The 26118-nt window shown below is 45.3% G+C and overlaps 1 protein-coding gene across 1 annotated transcript in view; it reads left to right on the top strand.

Annotated features, from left to right (window-relative positions):
* The window catches only part of DNAJB12 (DnaJ heat shock protein family (Hsp40) member B12), a 658221-nt gene that overhangs the window by 383082 nt on the left and 249021 nt on the right, over nucleotides 1–26118 (top strand). Inside the window, exons 5-6 of the mRNA XM_069610521.1 lie at nucleotides 2041–2120; nucleotides 12212–12321. Coding sequence (XP_069466622.1) covers nucleotides 2041–2120; nucleotides 12212–12321 — 190 coding nt within the window. The remainder of the gene's footprint in view (nucleotides 1–2040; nucleotides 2121–12211; nucleotides 12322–26118) is intronic.

Below are 26118 nucleotides of genomic sequence, written 5' to 3'. Positions count from 1 at the left end.
AGCACTATTAATCCCCATTCATGGAGTCTTTATAGGACTCAAAGAGGGGATTTGCCGTCATTACTACCACCGGAAATGCTGGTGGCGGTAACAAGGGCTTTTTTGGCCCGTAGGGCACCTGACTTACCGCCAGCATTTAACTGGAGGTAGCCCAGGTGCCCGACCGGCACTCCTGTAGTCAGGCCGTGCAGTAAAATGCTGGTATCCTCGTATACCGGCACTTTTTTACCGGACCGCCTCACTCAGAATGAGCCCCTATGTAATGATCAGAACATACAAATAAAACAGTAATTTCAGAAAACGTACATGTTCTGAATTCTACAAACATGCATCCAAAGAGATACCTTGGGAATTTGGTGTCAGCTGGCACTTTATAATAAAGAAAGAAAGAGGAACAAGAATTGTAATACCAGTTTAATGTGCAAATGGGTGAGGCCATCTTGGGTGCCTCCAAGAATGAAATCATTATTCTTCGCCTAGCCAGACAAATATAAGCAGTTCCTGTCACCACCCTATGCCTACTCTAAGTCCGCCGAAAACGTGGGTGTCCTACTTGACAGTGACCTGCACATGCGCCCCCATGCACTTTCACATTGTCACTAAAGTTTTCTTTCCAATGAGCCATCTCGGCAGCACTGCCCCTTTAATCCACACTAACATCTGTAGCTGTGGACTTTGTAACAATTGTGACTCGGCGAACCTTCTAGACCACGCCCAGCTTGGCAGTCTTCCGAAATTCTAGGATTACTTCTGCAAGACTTGTCATAGGACTAAATAGAGGCCTTGCATTGAACATCCTGTTAGGATGTTAGGAGAACCCAGTTTTAGAGTCTTTTTGCATCCCCCCCATGCACTCCCTTACTGCCCCTCCCCTCTCTTTAGTTGGAACTATCCCTCAAAGACTGCACCCGCACCCATATCCCCACCTCTGGTAGCAGGGTACCTCCACCGCCGATGCACAGATTCGATTTGTCATGCATGCAATACAAATAACTTACATTCAACGATATAGAGCCTCATTACACGGATGGCGGTGAACCATGGCGCTATTAGCGCCATGGTTCATGCCGGTAAAATACCGGCACCGCCTTGGTGGAAAGGGGAATTACCGCCCTATTCCAAGGTTGGCGGGGCGGTAATTCCCCCTTCCACCATTGCCCTTCCCCATTCCCATTTTTGCCCCATAGGGCTCTATGGGGATGGGGAAGGTGCTAATTACGGTACCGCAAATTGCGGTACCGTAATTAGCTCCCTGGTCCCTTTGCGGGTTGGTTTTTAACGCCTGCAAAAAGCAGGCGTTAAATTCCCCAACCCGCAAAGGGACCTCGTAGTAAGGCGGTAAGGATTTACCGGTAAAATACCGGTACCGGTAAACCCTTACCGCCATCCGTGTAATGAGGCCCATAGTGTCTAAAATGTTTGCGCCACTCTCCCCGCAAACTACTTAAACAAAATAGTATTTTCTGTGCGATTTACAAGGTTAAATCATATGCTTTGAAACAATGTAACCGTCGTTTCAATAAAGATGAATGTTTGTGGCTCAATCTCCCCCAATGGAGACAAGGTGTGTAGATCATCTCATGGTCGCAGGGCCCTGCATCCTGAGCACTAAGGCTCAAATGTAGACCTAGTTCTGTGTGTTACTGTAGAGAAAGTTTGCAGCCATTAGGCTGCAAGTTACAATCCAAGCAGGGTACAAATATCGTTTTAAATTCAGGAAAATCAGACATTTTGAGGTGCATTAAAAGTAAAAACCTGTGTTATACAACTGTGTGAACTGTAAGGCCATTATGAAATGCTAAATACAAAAAGTGGTTACTATTATCATTATTATAATGTTGCCATTATGTAGTTGGGAGTGTGTGTGTGTAGTATTATGTGTAAAGGTATGCCTTATTGTGGTGTAGTGCCGCCTGAACAGTCATTTAATTCCTAAAGCCATGTTCTCCAAGTAAGCACTTTATATTAGTTTTCCAGGCTGTGGTGTTCCGCGATGCAAGTGCATTGAAAAACAGCTTGAACCTTTTATTTCTCCAATAGGTAATGTCCATGTATACAGCAATGGGCGGATGCGCTATACCTACCAACAGCGGCAAGATCGGCGGGAACAACAGGGTGATGTGAGTAGAGATTAGTACATTCTTGGTGTCGGAAGACTTGAGTGCATCACATGCATGATTATTTTCATAATGCATTAAGTCCCCAATTTCTTGGATTATTCAACACAATTGATGTAATTTTCAAGTCATCAAATGTATGAGAAGTCTTGGTTGCCTGCTTTTCCTGTTGCACTCCTTACTGCCCCATGATGGTGATATAAGGCAGTTTAATTTCACTGTAGGGGTCCATGAAAATGCATTGAGTGTTGCCTTTGAAATATTAGTATTTCCAACCACATTATTGTGTTTCATTTAAGTAAATCTATTTGTGGCAATATATGTTTTCATCCGCTTGGCCTACCCGAGTAATATCTCTCTGAAATCAGGGGTTACTAGGGATAGTCATATCCTAATGGCCAATCATTCGAAGTAACAGTTGCTGTTGCTGCTGATTTAATATTTTTGCTGCTTTAATTTGCTGATCATGGTTGGTTTAATTATGTTGTCATTCATTAACTAAGAATGTCCTCTGTATCCCTTGCTTCACTGGCTGTTGAAGTTGCGCCTTTAAACATTGCATGAGCTTTGAACTTCATCAGTTGCGCGGTCTTTGAGTTGCATGCGAAGTTCAGTTTGGTTCCATGCCCAAGGCGCTAGTCAAGGGAGACCCTTCCTAGTAGGAGGGAGGCTTCGAACAAGCCCGCTAAGACACCGGAGAAGAGAATGCCGGACCTCAGCCCGAGATCAAACCCTCTGGACCTGAAGAAGTGGGGGCGGGGGGCATTGAAGGCCTTCAGGGAACAGACATTTCTTCGGCTGATGAGGATGAGATCATTTCCGTCCATGAGGGCAATGACGATGAGGAAAACGCTGGGGACTTGCCCCACGACAGGGGCGGCAATGGTGACGACGACAGGGATACCATCGATGAAGGTGACGAGGAGCCCCAGGACGGCAAGGGCCAAGGCTCTACTCATATGCCCCAGATGCCGCCTAGAGGCCTATCACTGGACATCCTCTCGACTCTTCACTCGCTGGTGTCCGACATACAGTGGAGGATGCTGGTGACCCCCTCCCTCGATGCCAGTGCCAGTCGCCCCGTTAACACCTGGGGAAGCGCCGGCCTAGAAGAGGAGGTGGCACCTGATGCCTCTGTGCCACCCTTCGCCCCCCTCTCCGCCACCCTTCGCCCCCCTCTCCGCCACCTCTCCCCCAAGGGAGACACAATTGGACATGGACGAAATAGGATCTTTCCATGCAATGATCGCCCGAGCATCAGATCTTTTCCAGCTCACGCCGGAGGAAAAGAAGGAAGGCTTCTTATATCAGCCCCGGGCGGTGAAGAGGAAGACCATCCTTTCGGTCCTGCTCCTGGACGATGTTTGGGATGAAGGGCTGGCCCTGATGAAGAACCCCTTTACAGCCCCAGCGAAGAGAGAACGGCTGGAAAAGAAGTACAGGGTGCCTGACTCTGCACCCAAGTGGTTGCGGTCTCAACCATCATCAGACTCTATGGTCTCGGCGGCTGCCAGGAAGAAATCGTCGAGTTCGAAGTCCTCTGCGTCCTCCACCCCTATGGACAACGGGGGGAAGAAATTGGATTCGATGGGTAGAAAGGTTATCTACTCAGGGGCGACGACGGTCAAGGCTGCCAACGCCCTCGATATCGTGGCCGGATATGACGGGGAACTGTGGTTTAAGCTGGCTCTGCTCCTGGACTTCCTCCCCGACAAGCGGGTAGAGGCTTTGGAGATCCTTAAAGTAGGCGAGGTGGCGTCGGACCACGCCATCAAGGTGGCCATGGACATTGTGGACTGGATGTTCTGCCAGATGGGAAATGGCGTCTGACTTCGCCGTCGTGTCGTGCTCAAGGCCACCAACTTAAGGCAGGAGGTCCAAACAAGGGTTTTGGACATGCCCTTTGACTGGGACAATCTGGTCGGAAATTTGTCGATTAATCCCTCCAGGCCATCAAGGCGGACACTGAGATGGCATGTGCCCTGGGCACGCTAAAGCAACAACGGCCGTCCTTTCGTCCCTCAGGAGGGGAAGTATAGCCGGTCTTTGAGGGGTTTCGGCGGGGGCTGCTCTTTCCACCAGCCCTCACGCTCCTCGACCCAGGAAGCCAACAGGAGCCGTTCCAAGGCCTTCGGATGCGGACGCTGTCATCGTCAGGGACTGCAAAGCGGCCCGTCAACCTCCATGCAAGATTGAACCAGCCAGGACATCTGGCCCCCACCTGTTGACCCCAGTTGGAGACCAGCTGGCGAACTTCGTTGGCGTGTGGAAGACCATCTCCACCGACCATTGGGTGCTGGACGCTCTCGCCCACGGACACACACTAGAGTTCCAATGAAAGTGTCCCCAAATACCACTGGTGGCCCGGCAGGAAACCCACACCCTTCAGCTGCTGCTGGAGGTTCAGGCCATGTTGAAGAAAGGGGTGATAGAGCTAGTTCCAAAGCGGCTCTGGGGCTCTGGAGTTTACTGAAGGTTCTTCCTCGTACGAAAGAAAACAGGGGGATGGAGGCCCCTTCTCGATCTACGATGGCTGAACAAGTATATAAAGTCCCAGAAGTTCAGAATGGACCCGCTTCAAAACTTGCTCAGCCAGCTGGAGGAGGGAGACTTTCTGTTGTTCGACCTAGAGGACACGTACTTCCACGTCCTCATCCACAAAGGACACTGCAAGTTTCTGCACTTCGTCGTTCAAGAGAAGCATTACCAGTTCAAGGCTCGTCGGCACCCAGAGTCTTCACCAAGTGCCTGGTGCCGGTGGCGGCCAATCTACGACAGCAAGGGATCCACGTGTACCCTTACATGGACAACTGGCTCATCCAGGCCAGGTCAAAGGACATCGCCGTCGATCACACGGCAAGGACAGTCCTGCCCCTGACGGAACTGCGGTTCTCTGTGAATTAAGCAAAGTCCAGCTTGACTCCATCACAGGATGCGCTGTTCTGGGTTCCAGACTCGACATAGTAGCCTGTCTGGCGTCACCGTTGGAGGAGAGAGGATCGGCCATCCTAGGCAAAGTGCAACGGCTGTTGGCACTCAGTCGCCACTGTGAGGACAATCAAGTCTCTACTCGGCATGAAGTCGTCATGCATATATCTGATCCGGCTCTGCAGGTTGCGGATGCGCCCTCTAGAGGAGTTCCTCGAAGCCCCGTTGGGTCCAGGTGTCCCGAGGTTTCCAGGACAGGATTGCGCTCGACGAGGAGTTTCGTCGGCGATAGGGTGGTGGGGCATTCGCTCCAATATCACCGGGGGCCCAGATTTCCATATCTCCCATACCAGTAGACGGTCACGACAGATGCTTCCATGGAAGGATGGGGAGCCCACACAATGTCTTCATGCCAGAAGCATGTGGCTGTCGGAGGAGAAGACGTTGCATATCAATGTCCTGGAACTAGGGCAGTGTTTTGGGCCCTCTCGTCATTCCTGCCATCCCTCAAGGGCAAAGTGGTGAGGGTCTTCACGGACAATAACACCATGGAAACAGGGGGGCGCCAGATCCCCAGCGCTCTCCAAAAAGGTGCAGGACTTACGGCACTTGGCCGTCGCCCAGGGGATGTTCCTTATTCCATTTCACCTGGCAGGAGTAAAGAACACTTTTGCCAAATCTCTCAGCAGGGAGCTGCGCTCTTGCCACGAATGGGCACTTCGGCAGGACCAAGTGGGCAACCTTTTCTTCAAATGGGTAAGTCCCCAGATTGATCTGTTTGTGACGGCGGTGAACACTAAGTGCCGGAGGTTCACTAGCAGATTCTCCCAGCCGTGGAGCATGGGAGACGCATTCTCATTCCCTTGGGAAGGCCTGTTTCTGTATGCGTTCCCTCTGGTGCTGTTATTTCTTTGAGTCATCGCTCAACTCAGACGGTACCGGTACAGGATGTTCCTCGTCGCACCAGCCTGGCCGAGGCAGATCTGGTACCAGGACCTTCTCAGCATGTCAGCGTCCCCTCCAGTCTAGCTGCCAGTGGTCGCGGATCTTCTCGGCAGGGAAGGAAGCGCAATTCTGCACCACGACCCGGGGCCGCTGAACCTGAAGTCCTGGCTCCTGCAGCGTTGGAATTCAGTGGCTACGATCTTCCGGTGGACTGCAAAGAGATTCTTGCCAAGGCCAGGGCGTCATCTACCTTGAAATGCTACGGACGAAAATGGAAGCGCTTTACTATTTGGTACCGTGCTCAGAGGATTAACCCCTCTAAGGGTCACGGCCCCTCAGGTATTGCCATATCTACCGTCATTGGCTAAATCTGGGCTGGCTCACGCCTCCATCGTTCATCTGGGAGCTATCTCCCGCTACACCAGATCTCTGGGACGGTCTTCTCTGTGTCTGGTCAAGGAGTTCATCAAGGGACTGTTCCGCTCGTTCACGCCGGTGAAGGCTCCGGCCCTGGCGTGGGAGCTGAATGTGGTGCTGACTAGGCTCAATGGGGGGCCCCATTCGAACATATGCATTTAGCTCCGCTCAAGTTTCTGTCGTGGAAGACAGCTTTCCTCGTGGCCATCACCTCTGCAAGACGTGTAGGTGAAATCCAGGCCCTGTCATGCAAGCAGCCTTACTTGACTTTTCACGAGATGAGGGTGGTGCTGCGGACTCACCCCTCCTCCATGCCCAAGGGTCAGTTGTAATTTCATCTCAACGAGTCCTTGGTGTTACCTGTGTTTTTTCCGATGCCTTTGTCTCTGGCTGAAAGGACTTTGCACTCGCTAGATGTGGCTAGTGCGCTGAAGTTTTATGTGGCCCGCACGAAGAGTTTCCAGATAACTTCTCAGCTTTTTGTGAACTTTCGCCCTGTGAACCATGGGAAGGCCGTGTCCAAGGCTTCCATATCCAGGTTGTTTTCCAGCTGTATCACTCACTGTCACCAGTTGGCAAACTGACCGCCGCCTGGCCACCCGAGAGCACATTCTACCAGAGCGATCGCTGCTACAACGGCGTTCCTGTCTGGTGTGCCAGTGCTGGACATCTGCAGGGCTGCTACGTGGAGGTCCAGGCACACCTTGACTTGTAAGGGCCCCTAATAAAGAAATGCAGTGAAATGACGACCACCGTAAGTTTTGTCAGATTCAGAAAAATGCTAGCGGCGAGAGAATGGTTTTGAAAGAGAAGACCAATATGGGGGAAACAGAGGCTATTGCAAGGAAACGAGAGCCAATGGAAGAGGATCTGTTAGAACAGCAGTGGGTTTGGCTCGCTGAAGTAGGAGAAAAATTGAATTTTCAGAGTTTGAAACAAGATGAGATATAGGGGAGCAGGAGAGGTCATATGAGGGGACACAGTACAAAAAGAACAGATTATAAATCTGACAAGTAAGGTAGGAAGCAAAATAGAAAGCAGAAAGATAATTATTCAAAGAGTTATGAGGAGGGCAAGTGGTCAGGAGATTACTAATTAGAGAGAATAGGGTTTGGCATGAGAGAGAACCAGTTTACATAATATATTGCAAAGAAGAAAAACACTGTGGCTGAGGAGATTGATGTGATTCAACAAAAGAGGAAGAATTGAGAGAACCTAGAGCAGATGACCTAGCAGAGGGGAAAGTAGAGGAGAGGAAGGATCCAGGTGCAGAGAGGAAAACATTGAGAGAAGAAAGAGGTGAGTGCACTTTAGTAGACAAAGATGTTAAAATGACAAAAAGGTATGTTTTTCATTCCAGATAACCTTTCACCATACCATACTGCTAGGGAGAATTCTCAGAAATATGCTAATTTCTACCTTAGAGATCCCCAGCAACTTTGCTGGATTTTGAGGACTTTATTTTTTTTACCTGGAGAGAGTGAGACCCTTTTTCCACTCTCTCGTGTATTTTACTTTGATTTTTACTCTGTTTCTTTTGGTTGTGGAGTCTGACAATCTCCATAGACATCATCTTTTACATTGTGTCACGCAGCACCTTCAGTTCAGTGACACAGGGAAGTCTTAGATTTCCACAAGGTTTAAATACCTTCTGTGGGATGAACTACTGTTTCTCAGAGCAGTAAAGTGAAATTGACTTTATTTACATTTGTAACTTTCTAGACCCAGTACACCTTATCTTACCATAGGGTGCTGGAGGCGTTACTTAGTGTCCCCTTTGGCTAGCTTCTCATGTAACAATTTTAAGTTACATTTTCCTCACTGAATGGCTGGTAGCAGTGGTTTACTTTTTACTACCATTATGGGATTTTACTGCGGGTGGGTTCTCAGCCACGGTAAAGCACCCATGGGTGCCATTTCTGTCAAAATGGCCCGGTCTTCTTTTCTTGCCATTTCTTTGTGCGGAGGTCCTTCTTTAGATTTTCTCTGTGATCCAAACCAAAGGTGCCCGAAACTCCCTCTGCTTAGTCTCCTAGGAGACCCAAATGCACTCTGTGATGATTGGCTGGCTGACTGTCTGCCAAGGACAGCCACCCTGCTGGGTGACTTACAGCTAGGTTGGAATGAAAGGGAGAAAACTGTATAAAAGGCAAGCCTTTTTGGCTTGGAAGGCAGAGTCGACCACTGGACGAAGGAACCGAACAAGAACTTGAAGAGGACACCTGCTGAAACTCCTGGACCGTTAGTTTGCCCGGTGAAGCCCTGCTGCAGTGCAGAACGCCAAGCTGGCTTTGACAGAGATGTCCCTGCAAGGACGATGAGTTGGAGGGACCAATCAACTCCAAAGTAAGCCACCTGGACATCTGTCTCGGGGCTGGTTGAATTTCCACAGAGTTGCTGCTGGAAACCGTAGAGCCAGGGAGAGGAACACCAGTTAGTGTGCGTTGCTTTTAAGTTGGCCAAGAGCTCCAGTAAGATCCTCCGGACTCCGAGGAAGCAGGACTGACCGAGCCTGAGCCCCCTCAAGAGTGCGGGACCCCAGAAGCAAGTAAAGTCCATCTCGACAGCCAGGAATCGCAGTGTTGCTATTTGTGGTAGACACGAGGAGCTGAAACGCCGACCAGCCACTGAAAGTGAAGTTTGCCGATTGCACGTTCTGACCCTCCCAGTGCACTGAGGAGTCCCCTGACGTCCTCCCTCGTGTCCCCTCGACTGAGGCACAGGAACAGTGAGATCTGCAGAACTGCACATGAACAGAAGTCATCTGCTGCATCCTTTTCTTGCATTTGCATTTCAAAGGTACTGTACAAAGTCTAAGAGAACTTACCTCTTGCTGTAGAGTTGCTTGCATCTTCTAGTCTCACAAGTCTAAACAGCTTGTGGCCCTACATTGATTCATCTTTTTCTTCAAAGACTTCTGAAACATTGTGCAAAGACTTTTCTACTTACTGCAAAGAAGTGCTTCAGCCCATATAGACTCTTGCCTATTGACTTTGATTTAGCCTGTTTTATCTGAGTGACTCTTATTGGGGGATTTGAAAGTATTTGCCTGCTTAATGAAATATTGGTGGTATCTTGTTTGCTCTAATAATCTTTCTCTTTGGCCTGCTCTCAACTAATTCTGAATGCTAACAGTAATACATAATGTCAACAGCAGCCTAGCAATTGAAGTCACCTGTGGGTGTAGGTCTCAGCTGTATGCCATCCCAAATGGGTATTTACTGATTCTGAACTTAAGAGAGCGTATAGTTTTGAAGTAAATTTGTGTGATGTTTACAGTGCTCCCTTCTGAAGAAGACGTATATTAACTGACGGTTACCAGACATTTGGTTGAAAAAATTTGGTCGACTGGACAAATGGTCGAACCAATTTGATCGAAAGCCAAATGGTCGAATTTTTATTTTTATTTTCACCCCTTTTTCTTTTTTTCTAAAAAACCCTTTTTTTCCCTAAACGAAAACCTAAAAAACACATATATAAATAAATAAAAAAATTCGACCATTTGGTTTTCGACCAAATTACGTCGACCATTTGTCTTTCGACCAATTTACAGTCCACCATTTGTCTGGACAGCTTAACGTGACTGGTAAATAAATTAATAATTGTTTTATCAAGAAACCCTGTGTGCAAGTTTTTGCTTGAATACTTGTCTCTGTGAATCTCTGTATAACTCCCCTACAGCTCACATTACCCCTCTTGATATAAGACTGGCTACTCGTCCACACTACCAACCTGTGTAGTACAGACTTATACCAAAGGTTGGGTTGCTATTGCCAGGAGGTCAGGGTTGTTGTAGTGCACCCTAAGGGTACTGCACACAACCCTGCCTAACACATACAGTACATTATTAATATTTTCTGAGGCCGTGCAGCCACTTCAGTATGGTCTCTCAGCCGTGAGTAGATGCCTCTGAACTGGCTGAAACTTATCTTGTATTGATGATTGGCGACATACCTGACATCTAGATTGCCACTTTCTGGCTGCCATCAATACGCACACTCTTCTCCCGAATAATTGACCAGGACTTTACATTCTACACACAATCTTGCCTTGCCTTGCTCAGGAAACTTGTACCACCGTGGGAACCACCACCAGTATCATTTTGTCAAGGCTAGACTACTGTAACTCTAACTAGGACGCCCACCCTATCTAATCAGGTAGCTACAGATGGTTCAAATATTGACCCATGTTCGTTCTCACTGGAAGGGCTCCTACACTGTTGTTTAATATAGATGGAGCAAAATACAGCTGACCAACTGCTGATGAGTGCCAGTAAGTTGACCATGCCTCCTCTTTTGCACCATCTCCATTGGTTGCCCATATCCTATCGAATTCAATGTATATCTGTATATCTTGCACACCACATTGGCCACTATATGGATCCTGACCTTTGTTCCTTCAGTTGAAACTGCCACTCTTCTGAACATTTAGTAGGTATCCGGTCATTCGAACGAATGTAAAAGTTTCGAATGGCAAACCTTCGAATTTTTTTTGCCGAAATGCTAATCTTTTGAAGGTGCCATCGACATGTGATGGTAAGTATTAGTGCAGGGCTGGGGCCAGGGTTAGGATTAGTTTAAGTGTTAAAATAGGGTTAGGGTTGAGGCTAGGTTTAGGGTTGGGGTTGGGGTTTGGGTTTGGGTTCGGGCTAGGGTTAGTTTAATTGTTAATAGGGTTAGGGTTGGAGTTTGGGTTAGTTTAAGGGTTATATTAGGGTTAGGGTTGGGGCTTGGGTTGGGGGTGGGAGAGTGGCGTGGAGGTTGAGGGGGGACCCCCCCGCCCTTCCCAAAAATACACAAAAACTTTGAAACGTTGCATGGAGCTGTCCAGTGCTGAAATTACAGCACTGGACAGCTCCATGCAACGTTTCAAAGTTACAAAAAAAAGCATTGAAATGCTACTTTTAACATGTGAACGTGCATTTCAATTGAAACCAGTCCATGACTATTGTCGATGGATTGGTTTTGAAAGAAATGCACTTTGTATGTTAAATATAGCTTGTCACAGCTTTTTTTTTCTAAACTTTGTTTTCGAGATTTTTGTTTTTCAAAAACTTTTTTTCTAAATAATCACTATAAACCCATTTAGTACTCTTTGCTCCAGCTCTTCCTCTTTATGAAGGTCCACCGTTTCCAAAGGAAAAGATAGGATGGATGCTGCCTGTTGATTCTAGTTCTCCTCGTCTGAAATGACCTTACTCCTGACCTAAATTCAAATTCAGATCCCCTTTCCTATAAGCATTGCCTTATTACCCACATGTTTAGTCTTTACTTTTCTGTAGTGCTACTACAGTTCTATTACTTCTCCACCCGCTGGTTGTTTTCCGTGCCAAGACACCTTAGGATGGTCGAGTGCTCAGCAAAATAACGTAACCTCTTACATTTGTGTCCAATTGAACATTGTTCAACAAGTCAAAGGACCCAAAAGCATCCGCAAGGCAGCATGTTAGCACTGCATAAAACAAATTAATTCTTGGTGCGGACATCAGTGTATCTTTAGATGCTGGTATCTGTCTACATTTGTTGTGCGTTTCACAAGGGCCCATTCCGAAAGTCTAGAATGTGTAAGTTCTGCCTCGGTTTCCTGTTCTGGAGTCCTTACCCGAGTCCATTTGGTGTGGATTATTCCATTGTGAAAAGATAACCTTCAAACAGTATCATATAATAGCGGCTGCTGATGCATAGTAAACCCCTTTTAATCCAAAGCTTTGATACTTGGTGCATGTTGCTGAGAGCACAACCCTCAGAATACTCTGAACATTTGTTTTGTTGTTTATTAACCTTTCTTTTCTCCCATTCCCCCAGGGCGGCCTTGGATTATTTGTACAGTTGATGCCGATCTTGATCCTGATCATCGTGTCAGCCCTGAGTCAGATGATGGTCTCCAGCCCTCCGTATAGCCTTAGTCACAGACCGTTAGTATTCAGATTCTTTCTCCTTTATTTTATCGCTATTTGTTGAAGGTTGAGTAACATCTGTTGGCCCTGTGTCCCTGTTTAATTAATCCATAAAGACTGAGAGCCTCCAATCATGTATACGTCGTATGACCTTCCACCTACGAAATCTTGCTAAATTTCTGAAACTTGTTAGTATTTCCTGGTCTCATTTTTAAATCATTGTCCACCAAATTAAAAGGAAATAGCATATTTAATATTCATAAATAGTACACTGTCATGCAGGATAGTTGTTGTGGTGTGCATAAAATCATATTTGTTTTGTTTGTTTTATTCGTATTTATATAGCGCACAACAGCCCGAGGACATCGTGGCACTTGTTACAGTACAAAGCTTAGTTACTTAGTTACATAGTCATTAGTATAGTATATATACAGGTTACAATATAGTTATATTACATTTGTGTTCTATTACAATATACATGGCAGAAGTGGAGGAGACAGTCCTCCACTTGCTAGTTGTGGAGAGTGGCCTTGAGGTTGTTGCGTAAGACAGAGATGGAAGTTTCAGCTCTAAGGGTGGCAGGGAGTGAGTTCCAGAGTTTCGGTGCAATATAGGAGAAGCCTAGACCTCCCGCTGTGGCTCTCTTTATGCGTGGTATGTGTAGCTGGTTGGTGTACTGAGCCCTGGTGGGCCGAGTGGATGTGGTCCTTGATATTGCTTCAGATAGGTATGCTGGAGCGGTTTTGTTGATGCACCTGTGAGTGATGGTGAGGATTTTCAGAGTAATACGGTCTTTGACCTGGAGCCACCATTTCACGTCTGGCGTGGGATATATGGTCTCTTCTAGGGATGCTCATGGCGGCTCTGAGGGCATTGTTTTGTGTGGTTTGCAGTCTGTGAATGTTTTGGCGGAGGTGCCAGCTAGAAGGGTGTTGCAATAATCGAGTTTGGCTCCTATAGTTGCTCTAGCTATGGCCAAGCGGTTGGGGGTGGATAAGTAGGGTTTAATGGCATTGATGAGTTTGGTGCTGAACGCTGATGCAGAGGCTATAGCGCTGACTTGTTTGTTCATCGATAGATCTGCATCAATGTGAACACCTAGATTCTTGACAGAGGATGATACGGAGATGGTTGAGTTGTCTATGTTGAAGTTGTTGTATTGGAGGCTTAGTTTCGATAATGTGCTTGTCTGGCCCAGGATGAGAATTTCAGTCTTCTCCCCGTTATGACAGAGGCCATTGATTGCCATCCAAGCTTGGATAGTGGCATAGATGTTGTGAAGGGCCATGGCGTCTTGGTGATAGAGTCCAGATAGGGGTAAAAGTACTTGAGTGTCGTCTGCATAGTTTGTATATGCAACACCCATGGAGTCAAGAAGGTCGAAGAGGGGTTTTGTGAAGGTTATAGAGGGTGGGGGCTGTACAAGATCCTTGGGGCACACAGCAGTTTATAGTGGTAGGATCTGCGTTAGCTGTGTCGGAGTAGACCTTCATGGCTCTTCCTTCAAGGATGGAAGTGATCCAGGATGCTGCTTGATTAGAGAAATGGGCTGCATGGGTGTGGTGGGTGGTGAGTGTTTAGTGATCTACCAGGTCAAAAGCAGCTGATAGATCGAGGAGGAGGAGGAAGGCAGGTTTGCCTTTGTCCATGATCTGTGAGATTTGATTTTTTAGGTCTAATAAGGCGGATTCTGTTCCATGCTCGACACGGAAGCCAGATTGTCTTTTGCCTAGTATGGAGTTAGCTTCTATGTATGATTGGATCTGGATGTGAGCTGCTTTGTCCAGGATTTTTAGGAGGAACGGGACGGTCATTATCGGTCTGTAGTTGTTGGGTTGTGCTGGGTCAAGTGTGGCCTTTTTTAGAAGTGGCTGCACCCAGGCTTCCTTGAGATTGTTTGGGACAGTTCCTGTTTGGAAAGATGCGTTAATGATGGCAGTAATCAGGGGTGCTAGGTCATTGGCGCATTCCTTGATGATTTTGGGAGGGCGGCTGTCTGCTTTGCCGAGGGATGGTTTGATGTTTTTGATGAGATTAAGGACCTCCAGTTCAGTGACGTTTCTGAAGGAGAATTGAGCGTGATTGAGATTACTACACTTGTCTTGTGTTCGGCGGTTGGTTTTTTGGTTTGGGAGGGCTTTGCAGTGGTTTGGGATTTTGTTCTGGAGTTGTTTTATTTTTTTGAGCATGGCGGACTGAATGCTGGCACACCAGGCTTTGTCTTTAGTTATCTCGTCAGCGGTTGCCAAGGGAGTGACTAATTCATTAAAGATTGCGAATAGTTCTTAAGCTTGGGAGTTGGCCTTTGAGATCCTATCATTGAAGGAGTTGGATTTTGCTGCTAAAATGGCTTTTTTATATTGCAGGGCTATTTGTTTGAAGAGGCTCTTATTTAGATCACTCGGACCCGTTTGCCAGTTTTTAAGCGACTGGCGCTTTTGAGCTCGGAGGGTTTGGAGTTCTTCCGAGAACCAAGAGTTGCAATGAAATTATTTTTTTTCCTTCTTGCTTTCAAGTGGGGCTATAGAGTTTATGGCATTGGTGAGAGTATCATTGAAGATAGCTGATAGTATATTTGGGTCCTGAGAGAAAGGTGGTGCTAGGCAGGGGCTTTTATGGTGGGGACGCAAGTTGTCTGCCTTGAGTTTTTTAGAACTTCTTAGTGTGGCAGGTGGTGCGTGGGTGAGAGTCTTAGGTTTAAGGTTGGTGGGGATGAGGAATTTGATGCATGTGTGGTCCGTCCAAGGAAGTGCAGTGTTTGAGGTAATGTTGGATCCACAGTTGTGATCCATGACCTAGTCAAGGGTGCGGCCTTTGGAGTGACTAGGGGTGAGGACTCTTTGGGAGAAACCTAAGTCTGTGAGTTCTTTAGCTAGGGTTGCGGCAGATTTATCCTTAGGATCATTGTATCCTAAATTTAAGTCTCCTAATAGAAGGATTTTGGGGGACTTTTTAATGTTGTTGCTGAGTCGATGGGAGAGGTGCTCTTGGAAGTCAGCTGGGAGTCTGGGACGGTCTGTATAGGATGTGGATGTTGATTAGATTATTGGGGGAGAGTAAGCTTGGCTGATAGGATATCAGCATTACCACCCCTTGTACTATGGTCTGGTAATCTGATGGATAGTGAGTCTTTGTGGATAAGCGCGACTCCCCCTCCAATCTTATCACATCTATCTTGCCTAAGGATGGTGCAGCCTGTGGGTAGGGCTAGTGCGATGGCTGGGCAGGAGGCATCATTGAGCCAGGATTTGGTGATGCAAAGTAAGTCCAGATTAAGTGTGGATAGTAGATCATTTAACTCGAGGGCATGTGCAGGTAGGGAGTGTACGTTCAGTAGTGCACATTTAAGAGGTGGGTGTTGTGTGCCTTTGATGTTTTTGTTTGTACTAGTATGGGGTGAAGTGTGCTTGTTGTGGTGTGTGGTAGTGAGGAGCTTAATGTGAAGTAGTGTAGAGGCATGTTGGGGTGGTGGCGGGAGAGGGGCAGTGCCCATGCTCATTTTAGCATGGGATAGTGGTGCAGTGCGGGTGCCTAATCTGGTGTTTCTAGTTGTGATGGGTGTGGGTGAGCAGAGTAAATACCTAGGAAGTGATCGATTTCTTAGATTGCGGATTCTTGTGGCTAGGCTAGGTGGCCGAGATTGTGTGATGATGTAGTCTGTTGCTGCGGCATGTGAATTTAGTGCCGGGTGCTGGGTGAAGTGTGCTGGGAATTTATGGGGAGGCGTAGAGGCCATATGCTATGATTGGGAGGTGCGTGTGTGTGTGTGTGTGTGTGTGCGTGTGTGTGTGTGTGTGTGTGTGTGTGCGCGCGCGTGCGTGTGTGTGTGTGTGTGTGCGCGTGTGCGCGCGTGTGTGTGTGTGTGTTTGTGTGTATACAATGACAGGGGGATCGTGCGACTAGTGCTAGGTAGTTCAGAGGCAGGGAATAATAGGTGGCAGTTCAACAAAATACAATGCCTAAATTAGATTTTCTAAATGGTGGCAGGGCAAAGAGGATACAGTATAAGCGGATAAGCAATACTGCTAAATGCGCTAAATAGTATAGTGAGATATTATATAACAACAATAGACCAGGTGATAGCAAGCAATTGTCCAAAGTCAGTGACAAGCAGAGGCACCCATGAGGTGTACTGCATGAAGGGATTAGGTGGAAAGGTTAGGTTCTGGGGAGGTGTGGGCAAGCTGCAGGGTCAGGGCAGGCTTACCAGAAAATGGGCAGAGTCCTTAGCCCAGGCCTCAGGTGCCTGCGGACAGGCTCCAGACAGGAAAAGTTCCTTGTGATGAGGATCCTTTCGATGAGTGGGCCGGCGTTTGCCTGCCAGCGCCTGATTGGCCTTCTGTAGTTGCAGTTGGCCAATGGGGGCTCTCCTGGATGTCATGTGGTCGCCTTCTTGGCAAGGAGGAGGTTGGCGGCCATGTTGAAGCAGGAACACCTCATGTGTTCCAATGGAGGCACAGAAAAAACGCTCAAAAAGCACTTTTTTAGGTCGTTTAATAAAAATATAATTTACACTATTCATGTGTAATTATGGGGCTAGGAGGAGCACTTTTCAGTGGGTGGGATTTTCGAGCCCAGGGGGCTAAAAATAGGCAGGGAGCCTACCTTAGGGTGGATGCACCCTGGTGGAGGCCTAGCCCACTGCTCCTGCAGTGTTGTGTGCCCGACTGCCTAGGTTGAGATGTTGCAGAAACACTGTACCTTCCTGCTTGTGGGACCTCTGCTAACCACAGTACAGCTTTTGGTCCATGGAAGGATTAGTCACATGGCATGTATCCTCTTGAGGAAAGGCTCAATAGACCTTTCATGCATATTAGCTGAAAAGCAGAGGGACACATCCAAAATGTCTGAAGTTGTGCCCAGTGGACTTTTATGAGGGGGGGCATGTCTGCTTGAATCACGTGGAGTTTGGCCTCGGTTGGGTTACTGCTTTATAATCTGATGGTCAAGCCAAAAGTCTATTTTGAAAAAGCAACAATATTAAGCACATTAATGGGTAATCTAAGTCATAGCGCGTCATAAGCTGCAGATACATTCCTTCTGGACTTTGCCATACTAAAACAAAAACTTTGTAAATATTTTTCCATTTACAAATCCCTGAATGTATGGTGTTGGTGCTCAAGTGGTAACCTGTTTTTTAAAAGATGTTTTAAAAACATTTTTAATAATACAGATATATTACCAAAAGATAACAACAATCCTGACAATGTGACCGGCACTTGGTTAGGCGTTAAAAAATAGATATTTCTAGAATATAGTACAGGATAGTCATTGAAGATGGGAATAGATAACTTCAGATTAGGGCCAGTGTTCTTTGGCTCCAGAGTCAATCATATACGAATATACGTTCCACGTTATTTTTTATGTTTCTACATTTTTAATAGGAATACATGAGGCCTTTTCTAGATTTGCCTGGACAGTTTGGTAATGTATCCAGTCTTTCCCTGCATAACATTTTGCCAACGCCAAGCACTTCGCAACCCAGTGAATCGGATGTTTGTTCTTTGACAGGTTGTTTGCTTGAGAGAGAGAGAGGCTTAATTGTATGTTTGCTTGCATCCCAATGTGACTTCCTATCTCATTCCACAGATTTGCAACATCTATAAATCTTAGATATAGCTGAGCATAGTAGCACAGGGTTGGCCACGCCACAACGTTAATCCAATCCAATTTTTGGAAATTGGATCAGTGTCCAGTATTGTAACAAGAGCAGTCTTTGTTACATATGACATACACCCATATCGGTACTTAGGGCCTCATTACGAGTTAGGTGGTAAGTGGTAAAATTGGCGGTAACTGAGGCTGAGGGGATAGCGGCCATTGGCGAGAGGTTGCAAGAGGGGTAGATTAATGCATATGAATGTGAGGATTGATGAATGAGAGCAAGGCAGGATGTGTGAACGGGTGAAGGGAGATGAATGGTTAACGGTATGGTGTTAGAAGGATGAGTAAGAGAAAATGGATGGATGGATGGATGCATGTATGAATGGGAGAATGGAAGTTGAAGGGCATATGCTAGTGTAAGGTAGGTTTGTATGTGTGTGTGTATGCATGCATGGATGGATCAATGCAGAAGTGATTTGAGTGAATTGATTGAGTAATGAATGCTGGCCGGGAAGTACTCCTTCCCGGGGCAGCATATCCATCCATCTACATGGCAAACATAGCGTGCCACTCAGGAGCCTCCTCTACACTGATGCCTGCCTATCTCAGCGCCTCCCGCCCCCCCACCTTTGACTGCAGCCTCACTTGCTCCCGAGCCTGGAAATGAGCGTGCACTGAAGTGCCTACACACTACAGCTCGTCTCTTGGTGTAACCCAGCCTGCACCTCATGCCGCTCCCTGCGTGCCTCCCTTAGGCATGCCACTTCCTTACCAAGCCGCCTTACAGGGCCCCTCAGCCGGCCTACCCCTGCAACCTGTCACACAAACTCTTGTTGAAGATTCCAAACTCACGCCACCACTAGTACAAAACTCCAGCACTGCACAATTGTAAAAGGTCATTGCCGCACCTCAGAGACTTAAAGGTGTGTTAAGTAGCTATCTAGCCCACCACGTCTGGCACCTAATGTATCCAGCCTGGCCTCTGCTATTAACTGTAGGGGAAGGCCCACACTGGATCTCACCAAAAACGGCATATCTTACAGTTGTACAGTTTCAGTCATAGCCTTTTAAGCTTCATATCGTTACTGAATTACATCTTGGTTCCAGAATTAGGAATATATGTTTCATTGGAAAATGAAACATAAGCCATGACATATTTTTCATTTTCCAACTGATTTTTTTCTATCATATGGTAATGCAAAATTATCTTCACTCTGTTTTCTTCTGTGTCCTACCTATCATGATGAATGTATTCCCCACTCAGAGGAGGGATTGGATTGTGGTGGAAATTGTTTAAATAGTGAAAATCACTTGACTCCTTCCTTTTCAAAGCCCTCCTTGTTCACAGTTCTGCGAAAACCTACCTCAACTGTCACCATCGTCCAGTAAATGAGATCCTATTTTCCTGAAAATGTGCAATAGGACTTAAAAAACAAATTATCTTATGTATAATTTTTTAATGTATCTATTTTACCTGCTCATGTGCAGTGGTGCCTTTTGATATTGCTTCTGTATGCTGACCAGTAGCCAATGAAAGGAAGAATAGGGTTCTGCTTTACACCACCGATTGCTTTCTCTGCACTGTTTTTCTTCAAAGCTTCATTGTTATTAAAGTTGACTTTTAAGTAGCCCTTTATTACCTGTGGTCTATTTTCCAGACTACAGCAATATTTACTATGAGGCTTGTTTGGGATGGGTGCTTAGGGTTGCCATAGTGCCTGCTCACACTCTTTTTGGGACAGTGGCAGTGGGACTCAGTACCTTGCTGGACTGACGCTGAACAAAAGAAAATAATCAGAATAGAGATTGCTTTTACCTACTGGCCCTTGTCCGTCAGACCTAGCAGCTCCACACCTAACTAATTACCTTACATAATAGTGAAGAAGTACTCCCTGCAGCTCTTGCCCCTTCTATGAATAAAGCATGAAGCTTTTTTCCACTGTCCTGCTTGTGACAAATTGACTTCTGCCCTGCAGGAGTACTAGGATGAGCAGAGGTTAAAGCGCATACTCGACCCCCACCATAATTGTACAGGTAAAACGGGCACAGTTAAGCGATATAGCTCCTTGCCGTTTGTGGTAATGTGGGCCAAGGGAAGTCTATACTCTTGAGTGGTGGGAATGTGGTTCAGTAGCAACCCAACCAATGAAGTAAAACAGTCCGAAATAAATGCATGTCCAATTAAGGTTCTATACAAAATATATATAAATATACCTAAACATCCCATTTACAATACTAACTAACTAGAATAACACTACACAAAGCCCACCCCTGAGGAAAGAACACAGAACAAGCTAAAATAGCAGGATGCAGCACTCTTGAGTAATGGATCGGGGTGTAAGTCAAGTAATAACCCCAATGTTCTTTAAAAGGATATGTTCTTGGGAGTAAAGGGGATAAAAGTGATCTTATCAATCTTCTGGGGCCCAAAAATGGACTACTGGGCAGTTAGCAGTCAATAGTAGCTATTTGCAGGTCTTGTCGGTTGAGCAGCACCTAACCATACTTCTTGAGATTGTGAGAGTGCAAAAGGCAGCAACGGGGGGCCCTCGTAGTGAGAGTTCAAAAGGCAGCAATGGAGGGTCCTCGTGGTTCAAATGTGTCAAGAAATAAAGCTCAAGTATTTGAAATACACAAAGGTTCCCTGTTGTCATAGCTCGGGACAGGATTAGCCCTTTTCTCATGCTCCCAAACACAGGGGAGGCTGGCACACAACTGCAGGGGAGTTCTTCAACACAGTGAGGTCCTGGGTACCGCTGTGGCTGGCAGAGAGGCAGGTCTTGTTCCAGGAGCACGTTCATCTGCTTTGGTCTCTGGGGATGGCTAGGGGGGGGGGGGGATCACCCGTCTTCAAATCACAACTGACGGACTTTGTAAAGGACTGCTCTCACAAAAGGGTCCAGCAAAATCCTTAATGGGTGAAGTCCAAAAGATGATTGAAAAAAGTGGTGGGAGACCCCTTCTCTTCAAGGCAAAATCCCACATGTGATTGGACTAAAGTTAACCAGCTTTAGGGGTCCAATCCCTGTTCTTGAAAGAAGTGGACTTCTCCCTAATGACATCACACTCAAAGTGCTTTGTGCTATAGAGGTATTGGATGGGATAGGAAGTTGAGAGAGTAGCAGAGAAAAAACAATATGGCGTAACCTTCCCCCAACTGTAAAGGGATCCCTGTCTACATTAACTCTGCCCCATTCCCTTCTCAATAGGATCAAAGGCCCCTTGGGTATGCAGCAAGCACCCTGTGAGAAGCTACTCCTTTTGAATGAGTGTGCTCCTTTGATTCCTGGGTCCAGGGCAGCTTCCTGTTGAGTGGCTGTCTCTGGAAGAGTGTGTTAAGTACCCCCTCAAAGAGGTCAAAGAAGACACATGGCCATTCAGGTTCCTCACCCGGCACTTAGGGAAAATGGTTTCCTGATTGAGGAAACCCGCGTCCCCTGCACACTATCAACAAGGGCTGTGGCCCGTATGTTATTTTTTAGGGTACAAGTAGTAACCTTATTTATTTTCACAATAATTAGTTGTCTATTTCAGTAATTTTGTTTGCTTTGCTATGACCGCAAAATATTCTGGAGTCTCACAATTAATACTTGACAATTCATCTGTTTATCGAAAAGACAGTAATTTATTGAATTTTTTTTTAACAAAATGCATTCAAAATATGATCTGGCCCAACGCGTTTAGAGTATCTATTTTCACTCTTCATCAGGGGCAATGTGTTCTGTATTCTTAGTATAAAGTTTTAAACACTGGAGAAAAAATAAATTATATTAATCATCTGATATTTATATTGATATTCATATGTGCATGTAAGGCAAAACAAAATTCTTCAATGACAAGTAAGAAGCACATATAGATGTTTCTATATACATCATTAATACATTCTTTGAACTCAGGATCAGTTTCATTGCTTGAAAGAAGTTGGCTAATGCTAGGAGCCTATAAAGGTAAAAGACAAAGAGATCTCATAGTGGATATAACAGGTTTACAAAGCTCCAATGGTTCCTATTGGTGGCGACATTTTGGAAAATGGCTGGAATCTTAGCCTGAATTAGTTATTGCGGAAAAATACTAATCTACTGGACTCAATAGTCTCTGTTATATGAGCAATTGAAAACGCACTTACTTAAAGCTGTAGAAAAAGTTTCCATAGATTGGAAGGTTCACTTCAAACATGGGTGCCAGAGATGTGGAGAATTCCAATTCTTAATAACCTGTGATAAATACTAGAATTAGGTTGGTGCAATAAAAATGACTAATGCAAGCGTTGAATGGAATGGTAGATGGTATGGAACTTACTTGAAAAAGTAATGTTTGGCTCCACAGGCAGGCATCTACTGCATCTCTGTGGATAGAATGTCCCTTTCTGGTAGTTTAAAAAAGAAAAAAATGTTTTTTTGAAAATGGGATAAACATTGGCTAAGAGGCACAATGTGGTGGCTGGGTGGCCCTACTTACGTGGAAAAAGGATTTGCAGAATTCCCAGGTGTGGCAGGAGACACTCGATCCGCTTCCGATTGAGAAACGAAAGCGGATCGAGTATTTATGGTCGCGGCTGACGTCACCCGCGCATGCGCGTGATGACGTCACATCGCAGCCATTTTGTATGTTTATCTACAATCACGTATGTCAAAGAATGAAACTAGGGTATCTGGCCATTATTCATGACTCGCGACCATAGGGCGAAGGAGTCTTAACCGGATAGTAAATGCCAATTTAAGTTGGCTGTGTATCAACAGTATGGATGTTTGGCTATTTTACATGTAAATGAAAATGATTAATGTCTGATCTGATGATGTGGGCTAATGCAGGTTAGCTGTATGTGTCAGATCTAACTGTATACTGAGCCATGAAATGAGAAGCTGATAAAAACGAATAAATGGTTAAGCTAAAAAGAAGATAAAGGAAACAGAAAAGAAAAATTACTATGAGAAACACAATTGAAACAATCTAAGGCTGTTTGTCAAAAAACCAAAAGAGGCTCTCAAAAAGTAGCTAAAAGGTAGTTAAGGTAAATAAAAAGAAAAATTTCTAAGGGAAACACAGTTATAATAATATAAGGCTGTTTGTCATAAAACCACAAGAGGCTCCCATGTATTAAAAACAATAGCATTAAGACAATAGCATAGGCTGTGCATACAGTAAAATGTATAACTTTTGTCTAACCCATTAAGGGGTGTACATTCTTATCGCCTAGTCATGAGATTGTTTGATTTCTTGTGTATCTCTTGTAAATCAAATATCAAGGATATTAATGTGGGGTTTTACTCTTGTCTGGTCAAAAAACAAAGTTAGTCATAAATCTGATTTGAATTAAAACATAGGATGGCCACTAAAGAGGGGATCACTTGTCTATGCTTAGAGACATGTCTACAGAAATGGGCCTAAGTAGTACTCCTCATTTAGCCCCAGGGGGAACATAGCATCTCATTTTTGGATCCAATAAAGTTCTCTTTGTGCTAAAAGTTTTTGAAGATCACCTCCTCTTTGTTGTGGATGGACTACTTCCAAGACTACCATTCTCATTTGTGAGATATTGTGTTTTTGGTCCCGGTAATATCTGCAGACAGGTGGCTTCACGTTCTTTGGTCTTATGTTGGACTTATGTTCCGTCCACCTTTCTTTCACTTTCCGATTGGATTTTCCAACGTGGTACATTCCACAGGGACAGCGGATCGCATAAACCACATTTTTTGTATCGCATGTTGCATAATCTCTCAAAGTTATTTTTTTGCCTGTGTTTGGATGTCTCACATGGTCTCCTTTTATGATATTATTGCAATGTTGGCAATATAGACAGGCAAATGTTCCTGTTTTCTGTTTAGTGAGAGTGGTCTGTGTTGTTCTTTTTGGTTTTTCTGCTCTGATAAGTTGATCTCTGATGTTTCTACCCCGTTTGTATGCCATCATAGGGGGATCTGGAAAAAGTTCCTTAAGGGTATTGTCTGTTCTTATTAGGTCCCAATTTTTGTGGATAATCTGTTTAACTTGGAAACTTTGACTTGAATACTTTAGCGTGTGTATTAAACTTCTGGTTTCTTTCTTTGTGTGTCCTTGGAGGAGCTCTTCTCTTTCTTGTAAATTGGTTCTAGCTATTGCTTTGTCCACTGTTTCTCTCGGGGTATCCTCTTCTTAAGAATCTCTGTTTCATGATGTCATATTCTTTCTGTAAAGTAGTCTGGTCTGATGTTATCCTTTTAAGTCTTAATAATTGGCTGTAAGGCAAGTTTTCTTTTAGATATTTTGTGTGAAAGCTGCTATAGTGAAGGCAACTGTTTACATCTGTTGGTTTTCTATATATATTTGTCTTGAGTGTTGTCCCTGATCGTTCAATTGTGACATCCAAAAAATTGACATCTGGTCTACCGATCTCTATAGTGAAACCGATCCTGTCGTTGTACCTGTTCAGGGATTCCCAGAATTTTATTAATTCGCTTTCAGTGCCATACCAGATCCCAAAGATGTCGTCTATATAGCGTCTCCAGCATTTCACTTTGTCTCTCCATTTTGGATTTTCTAGTACAAATTTAGTCTCAAATTGGTGCATGAAGATATTTGCATACAATGGGGCCACCGATGAGCCCATCGATGTTCCAGAAATTTGCAAATAGTATTGGCCATGGTACCTAAAATAGTTGTTGTAGAGGATGATATTGATAAGTTCTATGGCAAAAACTCTTTGTATCTGTACTTCTTTGTTCAAAAGTAAAAACCATTCCAATTATCTCCTCGCCCGTCACTTGGCAGGACCAGCATGCCTGGCCAGAATACACATCACCTTCAACAGCTGAGCTGGCTCACAGGAGCAGACAGTTGTATTAGCAAATTAAATGCCACTCCTGTGCTGTGTGACTTTGGGTGTCACTTCAGCTGTCAGGAGGGGCACCTGTGACGTGAACCTGCTCTGTGACACTATACGGCAGGTGCTGCAGTCACGCTACTGATGCAGCAGTGCGCAGGTGTACAGTATGGTTTGGCATAGAATCAAAGGGGAATCTGATCAGCAGACTACCCTTTAAGAGATGGAATTGCCTGCATTATTTTATTTATAAAAATAAGAGCTAAGGCTTCTAGACCCTTTCCAAATAGAAAGTACCCTCTCTGTGATATTTTAGTTGTAGTATGTGCCAATTGTTCCACATAGCATGAGGAAGGGGCAATTTGGGGAGTCAGAGTAGACGCTTTCTTAAGGAACTGATAAAAAACTAAAGTCTTCCACAGAGAGAATTTTGAAAGCAAGTGAAAAGTTCCTGTTAATATATCATTTCCTACTTCTCCAACTCTCGGGAGGATAAGTCTGGGGTAACGCGCTCACCTTGGAAGCAAGACGATGCAGAGCAACACGGGTTCGATCCCCAGGGCTGCGCTTAGAAACCTCTGGGTCTTAAGCGCTTTATAAATAATCTATCATCATATCAATCTGCACTTGAAGAATGTAAACTTCAATGAATGTGTACTTGGTCCACCTGGTACACATATGCCATTCCCCATTACCATCAGTGTGCCCAAGTCGGCCTGCTGTGCATCATGAGTTCCTCTGACATTTGTGAGGGGTTAGAAATGTGAGGCGGACAACTTTGAGAAGATTTTTCAAAAGATGCCATTTTATTAACTCAAAGTTTGGATAAACACCTCATTATCCCCACCCTGACGAGGATTTCCCTGCCTAAAATAAGCTAAGGAAACTCTCTAACAAAAGGTTTGTAAGTCTGCTTTGGAAAGTTTGCTGTTACCGCTGGATGCCACTGCTGGGAGCTGCTACACAACGTTGTTGAACCTGCTGCTTTACCGATTACAATCGTGGCTTATTTGCAAGTGAGAACGCACTGAATCTTAACAATTGACTGTGAACTGTGGCTTATGGCTTATTAGTACTCAGGTGGGATACAAGAGAAACTACAACTTTATATTTCTTTCTTTACTGTTGGGCACTGAAGCCCGCCCACATTTCTCAGTGGCCTATTTACTGACTATGCACGCGTTTTGCGCGCGCGCTTTGTAAGTCTGCTTTGGAAAGTTCGCTGTTACTGCTGTTAGCGCTGTGATAACGTGGCAGCGGGTGTGTTTTCGTTCTCGTTTTTTTTCTTTGTGAAGAACTTATATACAATCAGTAAAGTGTGTAGTGTCCATTGGTTGTTACTCTGTGGTCTGTGCATATAATTAGGTAAATAAGCGACAAATAAGAAAACGTTACTTTTTGTACCTAAGAAT

The sequence above is a fragment of the Ambystoma mexicanum genome, chromosome 8 (assembly GCF_040938575.1).
Source record: "Ambystoma mexicanum isolate Mex_15411 chromosome 8, UKY_AmexF1_1, whole genome shotgun sequence".
NCBI classification, from domain to species: Eukaryota; Metazoa; Chordata; class Amphibia; order Caudata; family Ambystomatidae; genus Ambystoma; species Ambystoma mexicanum.
The sequence above is the reverse complement of the archived record's forward strand: the minus strand, read 5'-3'. Positions and strand labels throughout refer to the sequence as shown.